Source organism: Eleginops maclovinus, chromosome 9 (genome assembly GCF_036324505.1).
Source record: "Eleginops maclovinus isolate JMC-PN-2008 ecotype Puerto Natales chromosome 9, JC_Emac_rtc_rv5, whole genome shotgun sequence".
NCBI classification, from domain to species: Eukaryota; Metazoa; Chordata; class Actinopteri; order Perciformes; family Eleginopidae; genus Eleginops; species Eleginops maclovinus.
Genome location: NC_086357.1, coordinates 5,155,329 through 5,178,203, shown reverse-complemented (window position 1 = coordinate 5,178,203; position 22,875 = coordinate 5,155,329). Strand labels below are relative to the sequence as shown.

At 38.3% G+C, this 22,875-nt stretch overlaps 1 protein-coding gene across 2 annotated transcripts in view; it reads right to left on the bottom strand.

The window, feature by feature from the left end:
• The window catches only part of si:ch211-51h4.2 (uncharacterized), a 78,144-nt gene that overhangs the window by 43,065 nt on the left and 12,204 nt on the right, over positions 1 to 22,875 (bottom strand). For both annotated transcript variants that reach the window (XM_063891504.1, XM_063891503.1), the window contains exons 6-8: positions 19,257 to 19,395; positions 12,959 to 13,024; positions 6,245 to 6,368 (exon numbers count right to left, since the gene is read on the bottom strand). In XM_063891504.1, coding sequence (XP_063747574.1) covers positions 6,245 to 6,368; positions 12,959 to 13,024; positions 19,257 to 19,395 — 329 coding nt within the window. The remainder of the gene's footprint in view (positions 1 to 6,244; positions 6,369 to 12,958; positions 13,025 to 19,256; positions 19,396 to 22,875) is intronic.

Here is a 22,875-nt window from a genome sequence, read left to right as displayed (position 1 = left end):
TGGCAAGGTGGCTGCAAGTTGGCAAAGCAGCTAATTAACTGAACTATCAAAGTCCTCCAATCGTAACAACAACAACATTATTACGGAAAAGTGTACTAGCTCTAAGCTTTCAGACTGTTAGAGGAGCAGCCACAATTAGGACTAAAAATGGCATCTCGTTTTTACCTCTCTTGAAAAGTCTGAGACAATGGGTCGCCATCAGGGTGGAGGGATTTGTGTCCTTTGTTCCGCTAATGGAATCTCTTGCTCTTACACAAATAATCACATTTTCCAGCTAGAAGGGCACTTGGAGAGCTCTGACCTCGCCAAGGCTGTTAGTAAAAAATAATATGTGTATCAGCCTGGTGATAGATCCACTCTAAAGTTGAATGGGCTCATGCTTCCACAACTCTCGTAAGAAATCAGGCCGGTGGTCTTTTTTTAATCCTGCTGTAAACAGACAAACAAACTGAACCGAAAACATACTACTTAGTGCTGGTAGTGATGTAAGTCATAAATACATCAATGGTTGATCTTCTAGTAAAAATGGGATTTAAATAATCTTCGTCTATAACATTGGCAGTGATGCTTTTCAGTGGTCTTGACTGAACTCGTACTTTACCAACCTTTTTATTTGCCATGACATCACCTATTAAATTGCCCTGTCTCTTTCTTACTGCCCTATCTATCTTGGCAGCTGAGGGCAAAGGAAACTGCTGTTTTCTTTCTAAGTATACCAAGATAGAAACATTAATATTTCAGCCATAGAAAGAAAAATCACATTAACTGGGCCGTAGATGGCTGGTGCTTGGCGATAGTGTGTTTTATTCCGGTGCAGTTGGCCTTGCCTTCCCGGCTCTTTCTCATATTGATGCAGAGTACAGCAAATGGCTCTCAGTGCCCTGCTTCACAGCTCAACCTCTAAATCTTAACACCTCCCCCTGTGTGCGACTTAAAGCTCTTGGACATATTTCTCTTACATTGTGTGTGTATGTGTGGAAACAAATGAAGGAGTCTGTGTAAATGTCTCCATCCACAGGCACGGTTAAAACAACCTCCCAAAAAACAATACCAGTCAGTAAGTTGTGGCGAAAGGATTATTTGTCAACCTCCTTCGCAAACTGAAGTTCAGAAAATGATTATAGCATTGAACCAATGTAGCATTTGCAGTGTTTTGTTGGTGCATGGGCTATCAATGCCATCTAAAATCAATTTGTCCAGTTTCGCCATTGTTCTTGAAGGACAGAAGATCCTTTAGGGAGTCATAAAGGTTCCACTGGCTGCCTCCCACCCTGAAGGGATGAAGCCATTGATCTGATGTTGCTGTTTGGAAAGCTGTACAGCTCTAATTCATTCATCTCCACTAAGGCACTGACCTTAACAATGTACACTTCACTTTAAGCTTCCAAGGGTTTGAATCGTACATTTTGAGCAGACTTATAAAACTAATCTTGAGACGGATGTTTTTTTTTGGTTAGATTACTTAAAAAAGGTATGTGATCCACACAAGCTAAAGCGATATACATGTTTAGTTCTACGACATTATACATTAGTGCATACTGAATCTTCTATGTTGTTTTTAAAACGGTGGTTGCTAACAAGGGGCGTAAATGAGCCTACTATACGTCATGATGCCGGAGACAATTTAGCCTTTAGCCTAGCAAAGGTGAAGTCACTATATAGCCTTAAAAGTTAGCTTTAACTTTTAGATGTTGCATTTACGCTTGGAAACTCTAAAAGTTGCTTAAGTGGAGATGATCCTGCAAAACGTGTAAATGTCATAAACGCGTGTTTGCCAGAAACAAATGTCCTTTGTATATGTCCTATGTCCTCTGTATAGGATTGAATTAGCCCTGCTATTGTTGAACTAAGTATTTGTTTTACATGTTTTTTTGCTGTTAAGAAAATGACAGCATAGCTAGCTATGCTGTCATTTTGTGTGATGCTGCCTTTTAGACAGAGCATGCACTTGAAGTTCAGACAGACGACCTTTGACCTATGTTGTTTGTCCTAAATGACGGTAAGACTTGCTGTTACCATCCTGACGAGCTCCAGGTTTTTCATTATACAGCAAGATACACCTTACAAAGGTCACAATCATTTAAGCTCATTAAGTTAGTTCATCAATAAGAAATGCACTGATTATGGAATTCTGGCACGATACCAATATTTCAATAACAATTTTAACAATTGCAGATGATGTTTTATGTTGCCAAATCTCTTAAAATGACAATCCTTTCCCTTTAAATGCATGTGACTGTTAGCGCTGATCTTTGGACTATTTTTGCAATGAGCTAATTTGCATTGAACGGTAATTTTACACCAATTGTTCACATATTAACTAATTTAAATATGTAAAAAAAGCGGAGGAGCACTGACACGCTGTTTGCTTGGCAGCAGAGAGAGGGGTGTTTTTAACCCTTTGCTTTAAGAATTTAACAGTTTTTTTGTGATTTTACTTGTGCAGGTTTAGCAGTCGCAAAGGCCGTATAATCTTGAGAAAGCCATTTTTTTTAGCTTGGATGTTCCTCTCAAAAAGCACAACATGATATATTATTAAGAAACACACCAATGGCTGCCTCCCCTGCTGCGAATGGGATATGACTAAATAACACTGACATCGATCTCTTTCAGTACTAATCCAGCATCTGCTCACCTTCCAATATGATTAAGCGGAACTAACACGGTGCATTTTATCAGATAACAAAAAGTTATGGGCATAAAGAAAAGAGGAATCTCTGTCCTTCAGGATATACTTATGTAATAAAATAACTGTGACAAATTCTAGGCTTCAGCAGCAGAACTCAAAGAACAGCATGCCCAGTAGAAAACGCTGCATAAGACTGTCCTTTAGGGAGTTTATTTAGAAGTTAAGAAAAAGTGTTTTAAGAAGATTGAGAGAATTACAGTATAATACAGTTACTATACTGAAACACAAAGAAAACGATGCGCTCCTTTGAATAAATGGCTGCAATTGTTTAAATGTATTGTTCATAAAGAGGCACAGAGGATATTGCACTTCAAAACTTAACGTTGAAGTAGAAGACATTTGATCTTATCTAAAGTTGTTTTTTGCGTTCTAGACCGAGCTAACCCTTGATATTATTACATCTTTGAATGCTGATTTTCTTACAAAATGACTTTAGATTATCCTAGGCATTGCAGGCATTATAGTACAAAACATAGGCTTTGCACAGTTTGTTACAATACAATACAATACGATCATTTGACCAGGGGGTTATTTTTAATATTGACTGGTGTGCAAAGGAGTGCTTCAGTCCAACCATATTAAAACACAGGACCCTGTATCTCTGATTTGATGGTAACAATTCATGTTTACTGTTCAGAACATGGTCGGTGTCAGACACATTGTCGTCGGCCAGCCTCAATACGTTGTTTTGGTAGGTTGATACCACACCTACTAAATAGGTTTGAAAGGGGAAAAAGGACGTCATTATGTTGAAATTGCTAAAAACAGATGCTTTCAAATCTGTCTCTGTTAGTTCCCAGTCTCTAAAAGAGTTGAACTACAATCTTTGAGCAGATTTTGAATGGGTTTAGCAGTTATGACTTAGTGGTGGACAAGCAGTTGTACAATGTGTTACAATACTGTAGAACACCCAGAATTATTTGTTGTACTTGCTATGAAAGACCCAATGCGTCAGAGAAAATACATTGGTTTTGTCCTTTGATATAAACTGATATAAAACTAAATTGAAATTGTTGCTTTAATACACACATTCATATGTTCCTGTCCAGAAGTAAGATGATGGGTTATTAATCATAAAGTAGGACTAGTACTTCTGTAGTAGGGTACTGCTACAGCTCTCAATGGTCTGTCTCGCACTTCATATCCATTTATTATTTCTCTTGTTAGTATTGGCTTTAAAGTGATATATACTTAAGAAATTAAATTTAAAAGACCTGTTCTCTCTCTCAAGATATTGAAGATTGACATGTTATACATTTATTAACTTAGACTTGAAAATGAAAATGGAACATGACCTTTAATTTCTTTTTGTGATGAAATATTGTGTATGTTGTGGCAGAAAGAGGGCGTCAATCAAAGAGTTGGCACAGCAGAATACTGCGAAGCGGTGTAACCTTGTAGAATGTGATGCTGTTAAATGTACTCTGTCTGGTCTAAGCTGAAACACTTCCATCGAGAGCCCCCGCTGAGCTGCTGACACCCCCTGGTGCTGGCGAGCACTGACCTGAAAAAAGTCCAAAACCACCACCCACAGTGGGGGCTCAATGAGCACCAAAGCCTCTGTGTGAGGTGACCAGACCACAATGCCACTTCCATCCATTCTGCCAGCATGACCTGGCACGACAACAAGGCAGTCATAACGACATGACATCCATCAGAAATGGCCGAAGGATATACACTTTTAGCGAGTGAATAAAGATGAAGCTGAGAAGCCTATAAAGTGTGAAGGTTACAGAGAACACTGCTGAACGATTTCCATTTAGTTTACTTTAGAAGATAGAGGGCCTTGAGTCTGCAACAATTTGGTACATCCCTAAAACTATCCTTTAATAAGATGTTGTATATTCTGTTTACTGATCATGTTGCTGTTTATTCCCGGGGAGTGTTGATGTTGCCGTGTCAGATTCTGCTTATGGGACCACAGAAGCTGTGGAGTGTTTCTGCCTAAGAGCCTTACTTCATTACTTCCATAATATTTTGAATTTCCCCCTGCCTACAGTATATTTAACTAAGGAGTGGGAGCTGTGTGTGAAACCTCTATAGGGTATGCCACATCTTACTATCTGAATAAAGTACTTTTTAAATAGCAGGAAAATACTGTGCCATTAACATTAAACCAGACTTTCTGCTGCCTCTAGATATTAATGTGCAAACCATGCTGTGTTGATACTGTGGAATGTAAAAGGCAGTATAGAGGGTTAGCAAGATATGTTGACCCTTTGATCTGGCTTGATCGTAATGGAAATTTATGCTGCTACATTCTAGGTTATGTTCAGATTGTAAGTTTGTAATCAGCAACTACCGATGTTCAGTTCCTTTGGAAATGGCGCAATTTTATAGTCAAACAATGATCACTACAGATTCTCGCCTGTGTGAATACTTTCTACATGTAAAGTTGCTTTGCATTAAATTTTCCACTGAAGAATGCCTTGCAGTTACAGTGGCAGAAACGGTATGTGCAGCATTATTTCCCCCCCCCCCTCCCCCCCCACGGAAACCTAAATCACTGATGCAGAACTTCAGGACAAGAGAATATTGTTGTGTGTTGTTATTTTAAAAGGAGGGCATCAATGTAAATTTGTTTTTGATCTTTCTCTTTTTAGTATTATCTCGCCATTTGCTCGCACTGCAGTTGGACAGAATAAGGGTGGGGGTGAAAAAATCAAAAAAGGCGGGAAAACACAAAGAAAGGAAGTCAAGCAAGACGAGACAGAAGGAACGTGTCATAGCAAAATACAACAGGATCATGACAAATGTGCCTGACCACCACCACCAATGGGTACAAATTGTCGCACGTACACATGCTACTGACACTACATGGGCGCTGGGCTTGACCATGACAACTAAGTCAGAACCGGCCTAGCAATGACAATGTGCGATATTCTGTATGTGTTGAGATTCTAAATGATTACATTTTTATTTATATATTTGAATTATGTTATCGATGGAAACATCAGCCACAAATCATAAGATGTGAATTTCCCACTAGTAAAAGTAAATTGCCACTACAAGTTCCTCATTGGGAGTTTGAGCATTTTTTCTCAACCTTATTTCCTGACAGGATGTTAAAATCATGGCAACACTGTCAAGGGTAAATAACACGTTAAGCTGGAAAGGGAAGACCGATGTGAGTTTGGTTCAGGAAAATGTATAGAAAACCCTAAAAATCTCAAACACGCCTGACCACTCAAGGCCTTTGGTGAAGGTCAGCCCAGTAAACAACCCAATATTCTGCTCAGATGGGCCAGTAGCAAAAACCACATTATTAAAAATAAAAACAGAGTGAAAAAAAGATCTTGTAGTTTTTGAGACTTGCTCAAAAAAATAGAACTCAGAAATTATTAATTACTGCAGAAATTGCAAGAACTTGACTCTAAAGACGGTCAAAGAAGACAATTTAGTGCAATTAATGTATGCAAATAAAAATGTAAGGGCAAAGAATTGGGTGTTTTAAGAAGTGGATGATTATAACTACATATGCAACACCTAACAGCCTTGTGGGTAAATGACTCATGAGCAATAAAGAATAATTAAACACAATAGAATAAAGGTTACCGTGACAATGAGCAGGATGCCTTTCAGTAGGGTGAGTAGCGAGGTGATTGGCTGGATGACCGTGTGGGCGAGTATGATAGCGAGAGTCAGAATCCAGGTGAAGGCCGGGATCACGTAGATGTGGCTGTGGATACAACACACAAGCAGTCACACACCTGAATGTTCTAATTCGTGTCCACATTTAATAACAACTGAACGACACACACACACCTACACACAGGTGTCTGTAGCAGAGGCTCATTTGAAAGGGCTGAATGTCGAGAGTTGAGACACACCTACCTACCTACCTACCTAAACACCCACCCACCCACCGACCGACCTACCTACCTACCTAAGCACCCACCTATTTCCCACAATTACACTATCAATTTACTTCTTTTTTTTATGTACATTTCTGGATTTTCTTTTTTTTAATGTTTTTTTTTCTGTCTCTCACTGTTAAAATAAACCTACCATAAAAATGACAGACTGCTTGGATCTTTGTAAGTGGGCAAACTAACAAAATTGGGGATCAAATACTTATTTCATCCACTGTAGCTAGCTACCTTGATGCTTTGCCTCCCTGTCTACATACCTACCTAAAATCCAATCACATTTTTTGTCAAAGACACAAGACTAATACAATGAAACATAATAAGTTACTGAAATATGATCAGTAGGAGTTTTCATGTTCAGATTTTGACATTAGACATTAACAACACGCAAAATGCATCCATGGCAGTGTGCTGGGACCAGCACTATAGGTCAGGTGAGATAACACATTTTCATTCTTTACCATTCACATCTACACAACAAAGTTGGTTTTCAAGAGCTTCTAAGATCCAGCCTCTTCATTGTGTTCTCAAAGTTTACACGATTAATATGTTTAAACTTTTTTTAAATGTCTTCTCGATGGAGCATCCAGCCATGTCTCACAGAATCCTGTGGGAGAACAGCTCCCTCTAAACCCATTCAGACTGGATGGGGCATGGTAAGTTCAGCTCGAGCCAAGATAACGCAGAGAGCCTTATAAGAATTATATAAATAATTAAGACAGAAGTTCAAGAAAATCCACTGTTAAAAAGTTTTCTGGACAAGTATGACTGCTCTAACCTGTGTAGTATGACAGAAGCATCTCCATATTGCATTTTATTACCAATTTGCCATATTCATTTGTTAGACATTTCACTTGTTTTTTTACCAAGCTAAAGTTTGAGGATGCCTGCCCTCAAACTTTAAGTTTTCACTGCTCAAGCTGACAGCTGTAAAGAGGGGAGGATGATCCTTGGGAGAAATTATCTAGGGCGATAAAAGTGTAAACTTATACTCCACCATGGTGAAAAGGCAAATATTGAGGAGTTTTACATCTTGGTTTTGTTGCCTGTATATAAATAAATAATCTATATACTTTTATATATATAAATATATATATATATATAAATATATATATTTATATATATATATAATATATATAAATATATATATATATATATATAAATATATATAAATATATATATATATATAATATATATATATATATATATATATTTATATATATATATATATATATATATATATATATATATATACTCCACGAAGAAAACATGGTTTGGAGGCCAAACACTGCACAAGCACTTTTATATTAAATGTTTGTTTTTTTCTTTGCTGTTGCTTTTGTTTTGTTCCAACACTTGTACGTGAAATGCTAAGGGGTGGGGTGTCTCTAAACGGTTGACCAATCACATCAGAGCTGCCCAGCCAACCTAACCGGGGCAGACTGGGCTCTGGTTTCAGACAGAGGGTCAAAAGAGGTGCTGCAGCACAGGCTGTATGAGAAAAATAAAGAGCTTTTTGAACATAAAAGCATGGAGACATGTCCCAGTAGAGGCACTAAATATAAATATGACGCTGAAGATAGTAGTATATACAGTATCTTCTTTAATATTTATAACAATTTAAGGAGTGTTCTTCCATTTGAGTATGTATTCTTAATGAAAATCAGGGGTGCCATATTGGACACCTCCATTTAAATGAAAACCTGAAGTAATTCATGTGACGGATTGCAGTTTCTGATTAACATGATGGTCTCTAAGATATTATTTTAATTATTCAATATTTATAAAAATGAGTTCTTCCTTACCAGCAGCCTCTGTTGCAGGCATATTAAGACAGTTATCTGGTCCCTGGGTTGTAATTGGATCTCATTAAAGCTTTACACCCTGAAGAGCTCAGAGTTTGTTTCAAACACACCCACTATCTGCAGCAGTGGGACTGAGAGCAGTTTTTGTGCAGAAACCTGCACTAACCTGTTGATTGCTGCCTCTGGGGAGGGGGAATAAGGTGGTTTATCCAAAGAAGGCTGCCCAAGGTTTTTTCACTCCAGTAACCCTGCCTTCCCACTCCCACAACGCATCGCAGCGTCTCCCTCGGCACCGATAATGAAGCGCCCAGGCGTGCCAACGAAGCGCTCCCACCGACCAGAGTTTGAAAATATTATTCGCGTTAAGTATTTACTGGGGCATGACAAAATAAATTAGTCCTGTTAACTGATAAAGGTAATTATAGGCCTGGGAGAGAGGAAGAGGAGGTGTTGGTGGGGTGGGGGCTGGATTTGATCACTTGAAAAGTAGGCTAATAGTGCTGCATTGATTCTTACTTCAGTGACTGGAGAGTGTTGTAGTCAACGACTCCAGTATGATAACTGATAATGCTATTCAGTTTGAAAAGAATAACACATAACAGAATCATGCAAACGAGTGTCATGATTTAAAATGGCTAAAATTTCACCTTAAAATGAAAGATAACATTTTATAGCTTCCGAAACCTCACTAAAAAGGTTTCATTTGGAAGTAGATTCTTGCGGATTTTTGCTTAAAGGATCTGAGTAATATCAGAACTGGAAGTCCTGAATTTGATTTATTTCAGGTTTTGATTCAAAGATAGTCCGATATGTAAGGTGTCAGATAAAGCAAACCCTTATTATCATCATAGGCTAAGAGAATGGAAATAAATGCAAATGAAGAAAATAGTAAAACATTTTTTTTAGGAAGACATATTATTCTCATTTTTATGTTCATATTTGTATTTTGTGCTTCTACTGTGACATGTTTACATGCTTTAATGTTAAAAAAAAGCTCTTTTTTTTCTCATACTGCCTTTTGTCACCCTCTGTCTGAAACCAGAGCCCAGTCTGCTCTGATTGGTTAGCTTAGAGCACCAGCCAATAGCACACAAATGTTAAATAGTGATGTCACTTTGCTGAACATTTACATGCACAAAAGCCTGTATAACACAATACAGGAAAGGGAAAACCCCCAAAAGCAGGATAGGGCCTCTTTAAATGTTTAACAGAAACATTTCATTGCTTATTAAGCATGAAAAACAGCTGCCTTTCAATAACACCAGAATTCCTTAGTCGATTTACTCTGATATTTTTTTTATACAAGGTGTGTCTTTGGGATTAATTGGACAACTACACATTGTTCCTAAAGAAAGGCAGCTCCAGAAACAAAATCATTTGATCCATTTAAAAATAATGACTCATGACGGCCAATTAGGCCAGTTTACCCTTTTGAATTCTGTTGCCGCAGTTTCAAGTGAAGGCTCTCACCTAATTAGTTATTTAGTATTCATTAGTAGATAATTACTTGTTGTACTAGGGTCAGACATCTAACAAAACTCAAATAAAATAAAGAAATACATCCTCTGACTGTGATAATGGGAGAGTTTCGCCTGAGGAAACATTTCTGCTGTTTGTTTGCTCTAATTAAAGCCAATGCTGTAACTTCATGCAGCGCTTTCCGAGCCTCCCACTCGGGTGGGCAGCTATCAGCTCTCAGGGTTGCATCAGTTTATAAAGAATTCAATTTCAATAAAAAAATATTTTATCGTGTAGCCTTGAGCAACACTTCCCCAAACTGACAAATTACTTTCAACTTTTGAGTGTTGAGAAAATGAAAGTGGGATTGATAGAGGGTCAAACTGTTTTTGCTAATAATCATTTTTTCCATCTCTGATAGGAAGAACTAAAAACAGCAAGAGGTTGAAAAATATTTTTGGGGTAATTATTTGTTTGAACATTCAAATATACAAAAGAGTTTGAATAACTCTCTGAATCACACACTGTTAAGAGCTGCTAACCCTGAGAACAACATCAGTGGCTTATATGTAGGAGGAAAAGCAAACTAACAATAAAACTGACTCATGTTTTAATCTAAAGCCAATCCCACACATCTCCTCCTATGGTCCTGTACACGGGAAAGTTAGGACAAGTTAGCTTAATACTAGTACTGTTAAGAATTTACTTACACATTTTCAGGGGGGATAAAACAAATACATTTCTGGTGTGATGAGGAAATGCATGAACAACTGGTCAGAGAATACAGAGGGTTTACTTTATTATAAAATACACCAACTTCTGAATTATTGACTAATGGAGTCCAACACCTAGCTAAAGCATTGTAATAGATGTTGTCACAGAGACTTGTTGTGATTGCCCTCTGTATAATGTGTGCCAGACAGGACTTATTATCTCTGCTGCTATCATACTGTGAGCATCTGTTCCTACAGTGGTGTGTACAGTGTGTCCACTATCTCACACTGCTGTGAAACTGAAGCATAATTGGGAAAAAAAATGATTTCCTCCGTTTTCACTACACCTAAAGCAATCGATTACAGATGTTTCTCATGGATTAGGTGGGCCGTTAGTATACTGCTCAACAGTTATCTTTACTTCCATCTGGATGGCTCAATAACAATAATGCTGCTGTTTGGGATCCCAAGGAAATAAGATGTTCATCATCAAAAATGTGACGATTGGTATTGGCTAGCTAACACATTTGGGGTCAGTTTCAGTGTCTCTGTAGTCAGCTAACATGGCTAACCTTTCTAGTGTCAACTCAGCAGAGATGGCAAAAGTACACACACCTTTCACTCAAGTAGGAGTACAGATACGTTGAAAAAACTCTTCTGACTCCTTTACTAAGTAAAAGAAAGATGGAATGGGCTTTGAAATATACTTAAGTAAAAAGTAGCCAAACTGAGTTAAATGGACCTGACTTTACATTAATTGAACATTAAAGATGATCATACACTACTATTTTTTTCTATTTGACATTAGGTTTAAAAAGGAGCTCAATGACTAAATAATAATGATCGCGATCCCAAATGGAGATTAAAACTAAAGTTACGAGTCTGTTTTGAAAAAGTAGGGAGAAAGTGTATATATTTATGTTAAATGTAAGGAGTAACAGTAAAGTACTGATACCAGAAAAATCTACTGAAGTACAGTAACAAATTATTTGTACTTCAATACTTCCCACCTCTGCAACTCAGTTATATTTTAGTTAGGTAACACATCTTGTGACAGATGTGAGATAAACCATCTTCCATTGACCAATCCTACAGTTTTCATGAACCAACATTGACAACTTGCGTTGCCATGGAGATGGAGGGATTGGTGTGGGTTTTGGAGAAGTGTGAAGGCCAGGGGTGGATACAAGTCTAATTGCAAATATGAGATATGATTCTGTCGAAACACAGCCCACGCCGGCCTCCTCTTCGGTTTGTCTATCCAATTAGACAACTATCTGGCCTTTTCGCAGTGTGATAGTGTGGTAAGAATAGCTTTCAAATCGAACTTCAAATTCTGTATGTACTTTGACGTTGTCAGTGACTTTACTGTTACCAATCTAAGTGAATCAGATAAAGTGAAATGAATGGACTGGCATTGACTAGCATCTATTCATCCCAGGCTCCATTTGTGTCATTTTAGTGAATCATTTCATCACTATCCAGTACAGCGTGAGGTTAAGGAACATCAACACGGTTTCCAAAAGAGAGTTCTGTGCTGGACTAGGTGTCACGTTGATTGAAGAGCAGAAGAAACAAGAAGAATCCACTTTATTAAAATTCAGGAAATTCATGGTCCTATGATATTGGTTCTGAGGTTAGGTTTAACCAGTGATTTGAACCGATTTGCACTGGTAGGACTTGGCTTTGGTTCCCATGCCGAATCCCCACAGCCTGAGCTACTGCCTCCCCCATGTTCCTAGTTAAAATCCCTGCTTTCGGCAAAACAGCCTTCCCATTGTTGCCATTCATTGACTTTATGAGGTTTGAATGACAAATATCGCTGGTGAGAGATATGTAACTAATTATCTTTAATATCATAGTTCACATCAACATCACTATCGTCATCAGAGCATCAACTGTTACAGAGCTGGGTACAAGTCTTCATGTTAAAAGAACATGACCATGCTGCCATCTCTCCCTCTCCCTCTCTCCTCTCTCCCTCTCCCCCCACTATCACGGAGTTTAAACCTTTGTTTACATGTTGTGGTGGATCATGATAATCAATGATGTACCGTTTGACAAAATAAAATGCACTTAAATCAATTAATGGTTCATTAGATGTGGAGGAGAATTCATGAATGAGATCCATTTAATTGGGATTATTCAATAGAGTTATTAGTTAGTTAACCACCCTGTGCCAAAATGTTAACTTTTTGATTAATATATCAATATTTGAAGCTGGAGCACAAATATTGAAGCTTAATTTAAATAGTTTTTGTTAATATTTTAGGGACTTTAATGCAAATCAAGAACATTTGATCCTGGAATCAGATTTCATTCAACTGTACTGAACACCAGCATATGTAACCTATGGGATGTTAGGCAACAACATATCAATTTCGGTAATATTTCTTTGGCTCTTTGCGTGTGTGAATGACTTACCTGACATTAAGAAGAGCAGCGTACGCCTCACTGCCAGCTAACACATAACTGATCCCAATAGAAATACTGGAGAGAGACAGAAGAACAGAGAAAAAGGAATAGGGGAGAGAAAGAGTGTGTTAGGTGCTGATTGGTCATCAACTCCTGCTTCTCTCTAAAAACAAAGTTGAACAAGCTTTAATAACTCATTGAATTAAACATTAGGATGTTACCCCATCATAACACCTGAGGCTATGAACGCATTTAAAAAATAGATATTTTTTGCAGCTCAGCGCCTTGATCCTACACAACTTCTCTATTTGAGTTTTGCTCCTAATAGTAGCTTCCTTTGGGGGCTACTAAAGGAACATTTTCTGGTTGCATACATTGCATATGTACTTCCTTAGAGCATAGCACACATATCAAGCCAGGAATCTGTTTGCTGCACCTTCATATAGTAACTGAGGATAAGAAATTTGTATTTTCTTTATAGAAAAGTTTTTGCAGCTCAAAATCTGTTCTGTTCTTCATCATTTTAAGCCTCTGTAATCTCTCAATATTCGGCTTTTGGGGGTGCAAATTCATTAGCAGCAGAGTGTTATTTTGGAGAGCCGAGTGACACCCACTCCTTTAAGTCCGCTTCCTTTTGAATCTTTAAAGGAAATACAGACAGATTAAGGAGGTTTCGTGCACACTAGTCCGCCACAGAAGTGTATTGAACTAATTTACCAAAGCAAGGGAAGGAGAACTTGAGATATTGACTTCACACGTGTAAATATAAGTAACATCATCAGAGACGAGCGGCATGTTTTCTGATAATCACTTATTGTGAAATAAACCAAAAAAAACACCCGTTAAATGAAATGAAATGTAATGTAAAGTGGTATACAATTCAGTATAGACTAGGTTTTTTAAGCTCACCGTTATTATGTTCACAGATACATTTGCTTAAAACATGTTGAACCTCAAGTGCTGGTGCATTAGCTTCAATTGGGCTAAACTCTTTAGAGAGGACATATTCTGCTCATTTTCAGGTCCATATTTGTATTTTGTGCCTCTACTGTGACATGTCTCCATGCTTTAATTTTCAAAAAGCTCTTTATTTTTCTCATACTGCCTGTAATGCAGCACCTCTTTTCACCCTCTGTCTGAAACCAGAGCCCAGTCTGCTCTGATTGGTTTAGCTTAACAGCTCTGTTGTGAATGATCAACAGCTTAGAGATGTCTCGCCCCTAAGCCTATCATCTTCAATGTGTTGGAGCAGTAGCCAGTGATAGCACTATGTTCCAGATGGAGTCCAATGGAGGAGTTTCAGGCAGGGGGGGAGTGTGTGGGAGAGAAACTCCCTCAGGAGGGGACTTTGTGGTTTTAATCTTTGAAGACCATTTATATGCAAAAAGAACCTGTATAACACACCACAGGAAAGGGAAAACCCTGCATGATGGTTCTTCTTTAAACCTGTGAACAAAAGCCTGATACTAAATCTAAAGCATCTGAAAGTGATTGATACACACTTTGATTTCATGACAAAACCTGCATGTGTGTGTAGGTGAACATTAAGGTCATTTGCAGGTTTGTGCAAGACTCAAAAATGAATTCCAAATAATCCATCAATGCACTACATACAGATGGGTGACAGATAGAAAAAAGGTTGGTGTTGAACCTACAGAAGGACGTTCTCCTTAGTAGATATTCTCCGAGTTCAGAGAGAGAATTATATCAACAAAGTGACTTCTACAGCAATTGGTTAGACTTGTTGAAAAAGGCTCTGCTCTTTGGGGTAGCTCTCACAGCATCTGAGAATTCTTTTGAGAACTAATCTTCTTTTAATGTTCGTCAAAATGAAAGGAAGCTTTGATGAAACTTCAGTCAGTAGGATATATATTTAGTTTCTTCTTTGGGTATGATTCTGCTCATTCAGAGAAGATATATCCTTCAAACTCAAATGTTTTGCAATATAAAAAATATATAGTTATATTATGAATTGAGTGTGCACTATTACATTTAAAGGTTTTTTTCTATCTGCAACCTTGAATGTTGTGCATTTATCGAGTTGTCAGTGTGTGTTGCATGTCTCAGTGTACAGTGTGAGTGTGTCATTATGTGTGTTCTACAAAGGCTGCACCGTGTAGGGCAGTTCATAAAGAACAAGGAGCGGCAAGGGTAAAAGCTGCAGGTCGTGTTTTGTGCGGAGGGTGTGCATGCGGTCGAGCCTCGGCATTGATCGACCACTAAGCCCCCTTGAAAACAATGAGGGAACGATCGATCGGCCAGGTGTTACAGAGCTGCTCGCACACTGATAACAAGACCCTCCAGCGGCCACGCTTAACGCCCTATCCCCTTCCTCTGCGCCCGACAGGACCAAAAATACACTCCAGTCCTGTCAGTGCAGCAAGGTAAACATACAAACGTTAAAGGACTGTACCTGTTCTTGCTACATAAGTGTACCGTTGTGAAAAATAACAAGATATGATAATGCTACAGATAAAATGGCGGCGAAGCGCCTGTCCACCATTGGTGTGCAAAGATAATTGGGTAGAGAGTTGGAGGCGGGGGGCTCGAGGTAGTTTCTATGACAGTTGCTAAGTGGTCCATTAAACCAACAAGATAAAAAATACTTATAATCCGCAGATCTGCATGCTATCAACACTTCTATCTAATGCATCTTACATACACTTGAACACAATACCATACCAAGCGGTTTTCAGGTGATAAAATTAAATTAAATTAGATGGAACAAATGAATTCTGCACATTAGATGATGATTTTCTTTTGTATATTGTTTTGTCTTAATTCTTTTTGGTTGTTACTCTTAATTGTTACTAAACATATTTAGTTAGGTTTTGGCCATGTGCGGGTAGAGGAGGGAGGGAGTGTGGAATATAGAGAGTGAACTGATACACTAAATTGTACATCATCCTCCTTGATCTGACTGCAGCCTTTGACACCATCTCACATCACATCCTCCTTGACAGATTATCTTCCATTGGTATCACTGGCACATCCCTCACCTGGTTTAGATCTTTCCTCTCCGGCCGTACTCGCTTTGTCCAACTCAAACACTTCAAATCACAGTCCAATCCAGTCTGCACTGGTGTTCCTCAGGGTTCTGTCTTGGGCCCCCTCCTATTTATCATCTACCTCCTACCTCTCAGCCATATCTTCAGAAAATGCAATATCCAATTTCACTGTTACGCGGATCAAACCCACTTCCACTCCCCCCCCCCCCCCCCCCACTACCCTGTCCGACTGCTTAATGGAAATCAAATCCTGGTTCTCATCCAACTTTCTTAAACTAAACAGTGATAAAACCCAGGTTCTTTTAGTTGGCTCCAAGTCCACTCTGGCCAAAACTGACAAATTCTTCCTTACCATTGACAACTCAAGTTAAGAGTCTGGGTGTCTTCCTCAACTTCCTTTTGAAGCTCACATCAACAACATTACTCGATCTGTCTATATCCACCTCCGCAATATTAACCGTCTCCACCTGTCACTCACACCCAACAGCACCGCCATTCTCATCCACGCCCTCGTTACATCCCGTATTGATTATTGCAACTCCATCCTCTCTGGTCTTCCTCAAAAATCTCTGCGTAAGCTCCAACTGGTCCAAAACTCAGCAGCCCGCATCATCATCAGAACTCTTTCCATGGATCATATCAATCCAGTTCTTCAACAACTCTATTGGTTCCCCGTTAAATACCACATCGACTTTAACATTTTGCTCCTCACCTTCAAGGCCCTTCACACTCTTGCACCTCCATATCTCTCTTAACTCATCCACCTCAGGTCGTTAGAGGAACATTGGAGACTCAGTGACACTTTATTTCATGGCAATGCTGTCATTTCACTTTACTTTCACTATCACATGTCACTTTATTCACATGTCACTTTATTCACATGTCACTTTATTTAGTATTTAGTATTCAGCTTAGTTTTATTAGTTATCTTATTACTGTACTGCCATTTGCAATATACGTATTGTTGTATATTGTATATACCTACGTAGTTACTGTAAGTATTTCACTATTTCATATTTGCAAAGCTGCTCTTATTGTTGATACATTTAGTTTATATTTAGTTAAACTTAGTTTATACTTAGTTATTTCAGTTTATATTTAGTACTATTTGATGTATATTTAGTGTATATTTAGTAGTTTAGTTATATTGAGTGTATATTTCTCCTTCCTCCTTTGTATTGAACTGTTGCACCTCAATTTCCCTCGGGATAAATAAAGCTTCTTGAATCTTGAATCTTGAATCTTCACACCTACACTCCCTCTCGTGCTCTCTGATCCTCCTCTGCCTTCCAACTCACTGTGCGTTCTGACCATCCGCTTGACCATCATGGGGTCAAGAGCCTTCAGCCACTTTGCCCCCCATCTCTGGAACTCTCTCCCACAAGAAATCTGCAATATGGACTCACTCTCAACCTTCAAATCCTGCCTGAAAACCCACCTTTTTAAACTGGCCTACTCTGTGCCATAATTACTATAAACTGATTGTTGTTTTTAAGTCTTTGTTTTTTTTAAGTCTCAAATTACTGTTTGACCTTCTTTGTTGCTTTTTTAAATTATGCTCTGTAAGGTGTCCTTGAGAGCTTTGAAAGGCGCCCATAAATAACATGAATTATTATTATCAAATTGTGGCTGTTATTGTACACCATTTTGAAATAAAAGAAGCATATAATAAGAAAATAATGACAAACCACCAGCCTTTAAGATATTAAAATTAGCCTCATAACTGCCTTCAATTACGTTTTTGTATTTATATTTGGGCATGAATAATATCTTCATTCCCACAAAAATGTACTATAAGCAACACAATACAGCAAGTTAACAAAAACCCTCAAATGGAATTAAAGTCGTAAATTATAGTATGTTTATAATTTAAAACCAAGTAAATGGGGAGCCATTGTGTATCCTTAGATATCCAGTTTTTAGAATGCAATGCAAAGTATAATTTTAATATGACATTTTGATTAAGGTCTGAAAACAGCGACTGAAAATAGGTTCATCTTGAAAAGTATGAGCGCTGCAGATGCAGCAACAATGACCATATTTTACCTGTTTTTGGCCCAGACACATAACTCTATATCTCAACACTGTGCTGCAGCAGCCAAACATTAAATCTGAACCTCAAGGACAGTTTTTATGTGAGTCTCTGGCTCACAAACCGTAATGCAACATGCTAGTTGTTAACATGCTGGGATGTGGGGTTTCAGTTGAGGCAGAATTATAGAGGTCAGGGGTCAGTATTGGTCTCAGTACAGTGTTTTTCACATGCTATTTCCAATTTCTATACTGAATGTATTTTTCTTACAATTATGATTCAGGATGAGAAAATTAGGATTGTGATGCTGAATATCTTTTAGGTCTTAACACATGCATAAACAATGAGCAGAGTAAGGCTATTATAAAAGGACTAATCTCACCCAGGTCACACACTGTTCTCTCTTCTGCTTTCCGGTAGGGGATACGGGAGTTTCAAAACACGGACAAAAAGGCTGAACCTATAGTCCTAAGTGCAATATTATTTAATTAACCAACTCATATCATGCACAGCTTTTCATAGCTTCTTGCCTTTAACTATTTATTACCCCTCATGTTTTTATTATTTGTCTGTTTTTTGTCGTTAGCACACTGTGACAGAGTTGCACTGCAAAATCTCATTGTATATTTTAGTATAATGACAATAAAGGCTTTATATTCTATTCAATAGGCACATATTCATGTGTATGGATGTATTTATTTATCTGTCAGTATTGATTATAGCATCAACAAATTATTTTGTGCAAAGTGTTTTTGGTTATTCTTCAGGCCTTTGCAATTTGATGATGTTTTTAAACCGTCTGCCCTAGATGCACTCAAGTGTTTTATGCAAGCTAAGTATCTCTTAAGGTCGACAATAACTTTGTAAATCATAATAAATATCAAAAGCAACCTTGAATGACAAATAAATATTGGTTTCAGTATTCAGTATCATCATCCAAACATTTTGAAACACCTGACCCTCCCAAAGACCTCTTGATGTCTCCACATCCCACACTGAGGACTAGATATTTAAATTTGAAGAGGTGGATATGAACTGAGGGTGAAAAGGTTTAAACGAGTTTGGAGAAAATTGCTATCAACCCTGTTTATAGATGCACATCTAAATAGGAGCTGCTTCTTTGTGAGACCGCTCACAGCGTCATGACTAAGTTGAACTTAACACAAATGGACAGCAGTGAGGGGAACATCACCCCCGCCCACTGGCTGACTCCTACACTTAATGTTGTAAATTTGGTTAATCTTGCATCATCACCATGGTAACTTACAACTGGAAGAGAAGGATGAAGTTGAAGGCATGGCTCATTGGCCGGGAGAGGAAGAGGTAGCCGAGCAGATGGAGGTTGGGCTCCAGGCTCTCTGATTGGTCGTGCAGAGACACAGCATCCGGCTGCAGTAAACCTGTATCTGAGGCACAGAGAGAGAAGTACAAGGCTGAAAATCAGAGGCTGCAACCATGGTAACCATTCCTTGTCGCCAACAAAAGCTCCGCCTCCATTAATTTGTTGTGTGTGTTTCCTTTTATTAACCCGTTTAGGCCTAAAACGCCTGGAAAAAATGCCTGGAAAACCTATGGGTGATTTTAGAACCTGAAGTGTTTCTGGAAATTCAGCAATTGTGTCAACGCCTACTAAATAAATGATTTCTCAGCCTCTGTAGCAGATAGAACCAAACTTCAAAAAGTATTTGAGAGCTTACAGCTGTGGCTTTCATGAGTGGCCTCTGCAGGTAAATCGACTTTCACCCCTGGGGTGCGGTTGCAAAAACTCTGTGGATTAGAGTAGTAATTCTCCGTCCTCCACTCAGTCATCATCGTCGCCGTCTTCAAACATATGTCTTAACCATAAATCCCTGGTCGATTGGTTCGACGGGTTCAAAGTCGTCAGCAATAATGTCATCAGCGCTGTGCAGATCGTCAATATCACTACTTTCACTAACTTCAGAATTCCCTCCGCAATAGACTAGGTCTGCCATGATTGCACAAAAAAAATCCAAACAATTCCACGTGTATATTCTGATGCATTTCATTGGGCTAAGAGGCCGATAATTAATGCAAAAAAATATACCACAGAGCTCTTGTACCAGAAAACGACGTATCCGCTTTCCCGGCTTCAATGGTAGAATGACGCAACAGCGCTCCTGGTTTTAATAGTAGAAAAGCGGCAACGCTTTCCCGGCTTAAATGGGTTGAGTCAAGTTTATTCCCTCTGTGTCTGTCTGTTTCAATTTCCTGTCTTTGCATTTTCCCGCCTCTTGTGATCGTCTGTCCCGCCCTGGTTCTGTCCATGCTTGTGTAATCAAATGGATGCCCTTGTGTGTTTTTCTGCCCTCCCCAGCTGTGTATTGCTGATCACTTTCTGTCTTTCCAGTATATAACCCTGCTTTGTCCATGTTTCCTGTCTCTGTAACTGGATTACTCCTTATGTCCCTTTGTTACCTCATTGATTTTTCTACCTGTGTTTCTCATGCCATCCCAGTTTGTCAGTCAAAGGGTATAGAAAGCATCCAGGATCCAGGTCAAAATGACAAAAATAAAGCTTTATTGGAGCTAAAACTAATTCAATAACACTGGGAAACGAAACTAAGAGAAGCAGGCAGGGGCAAAAAATCACTACAGCTGGGAAAACTAAAAAACAGGAAGTAAAAACACGAAAAACAAGATCACAACACCACAATGTCAAATAAACGTTTTTATATTCTGCTTTAACTAGGAATACCTTGCGCCAAGGATGTTGTGCTTTACACTCAGCTCGTCTCGTTGTCAGCAAGAAAACAGAAAAGCTATAGGCCAGATTTTTATGAAACTTTATAGAAGGGTTAAGCATGGGCCAAGGAAGAACCTATTACATGTTGGAGAGGTTTCTAATCACAGGAAATGTTGTTTCACTTTTGTTAACATTGCGATATACAGTAAGGTATTTGTGCTTCACTCATGTAGTGTTTGAGTAATCAAAGGAAATTGAGTTCCTGAGACTGGGATAAAAAACAGAATCCACTCTCTAACGTCCATGTTGTTTCCTCATTACGGCCTAATGCTCATGAACACACCCAAGTCAGAAAAAAACTTTTTGAACTTTTGAATTGGGACCACCTAAAGAGTAAGTGAATGCACCACTAGCCTTGGTGGAAGTCTGAGCTCTCAGAGTTCTTGTCTGAAAGTCTATTGCTGCTTTTTTTCATTTTGAGATACAGTGCATGCTTCACGAACAGAAACACACATCCCATCATTATTATACCGCCTGTTTATGGTGCAATAACTTTGATGTGAGTGGTCCTGGCAGAGTGTTCATTATTAAACACGATAGTCAAAGCAAGCATGTTAAATTAATGGCAATGCAGAAGTCTGTGATAGAAGAGTGGTGCATTGACACACCATCTGTGCCGCTGTTGAGTTTAAATAACGTAGGCGCCACTCCTCTAGCCCAGACACTGCTCAGCATTTACATGCAGCTTTTATAGGTAAGGAGTGTTGTTGTCTCATAAGATTAGACAACGCTAGCTTCTTTTACTACACAAAAAATCCCATTTATAATGAATGTAAAAGCATTGGGGGGAGTCATATTCAGATATTTTACTCCATTATAATTCTACTAAGTAAAAACGTGGTATCAGAAAGTTGTATTTCTAAGAAAAGTTAAAATATATTGGTACATTTGGGATTTATTGATGCGTATGTTTATTTTTTAATCCTGATCATCTGTTTCATTTATAAAACATATATAAATCTACAAAAACACTAATGAAGGATTAGTTGTTTGATAAATGTAGTGTAATAAAAAATACAATACAATGACGGCTAACCTGTCCCCAGTATAAAAAAAAGAAACAGAGCGCAAGAGAAGAAAAGAGGATAAAAGACAGAGCGCTGGATGTCAGAAAAAATCCACCGAAGAAGATAGACAGAAAGTAAACACTAAAGGGAACAGCAAAAGTAGAAAGACAGGAAGTAAACACTAAAGGGAGCAGCAAAAGTAGAAAGACAGGAAGTAAAAATGTACAGGAATAGCAGAAGAAGACTGTGACTATCCGATTTGCATGCCTGCCTGATTTGCACTGCGCAAGTGCGAGTTGGTCCGCCATATTGGACAGCTACGTACAGAAACCCAAATAGGACATTTGACACAGAGGCGTTCCGCAAAGAAAAGAAAAACTAGAAAAAAATCACAACATTAATATATACAAGAGAGATGATTTATTATTATTAAACCAGAATTTCCCAATTATGTGATTAGAACGCCTTTTAGTTGGTGAAGTACATTGTAAGAATAAGTGAGAAGAGGATTTAACTTCTGTTTGTCAGTTATCATAGTGAATTACTGTAAATGTAAGCAATACATTATAGCATTAATATTTTATATTTAACTCTTAACTGTGAAATGTCCATTTATGTAAAATTACAGATGTATATATATAGTTATATACACGTTTATGACTCGCACATGGGAATCGGGCAGCCGTTTGGATGTCAAGTGTCCTATTTGGGTTGTCGTACATAGCTGTCCAATATGGCGGACCATCTTTTTGGTTTATTAGTTAGTAGCCGTGTAATAAGAGGTATAATGTGCAGCGAGGTCGTCTACATAAAAAAGCAACTCCGACTCCGAATTATGACTCAGGATCCCCCCACTTTGGATTAAGATCCTTCTCACCCTGTCGGAGTTATTTTTTCATGAATGACTACCATGCTGCACATTATCCTTGGTGCTACATTTTATATTACAGAACATTTTCCGCAGATTTCTCATGTTTAGACAACACATGGTAAAAAAGTGATTCCATTCATAGCAGACACAAAATTGTAAAGAAGTTGGGATTGGATATACGAGTGTAGTATAGTAGTGACAATGACATCACTATTGTTCTGCTGACATTTTCCTGAATATATCG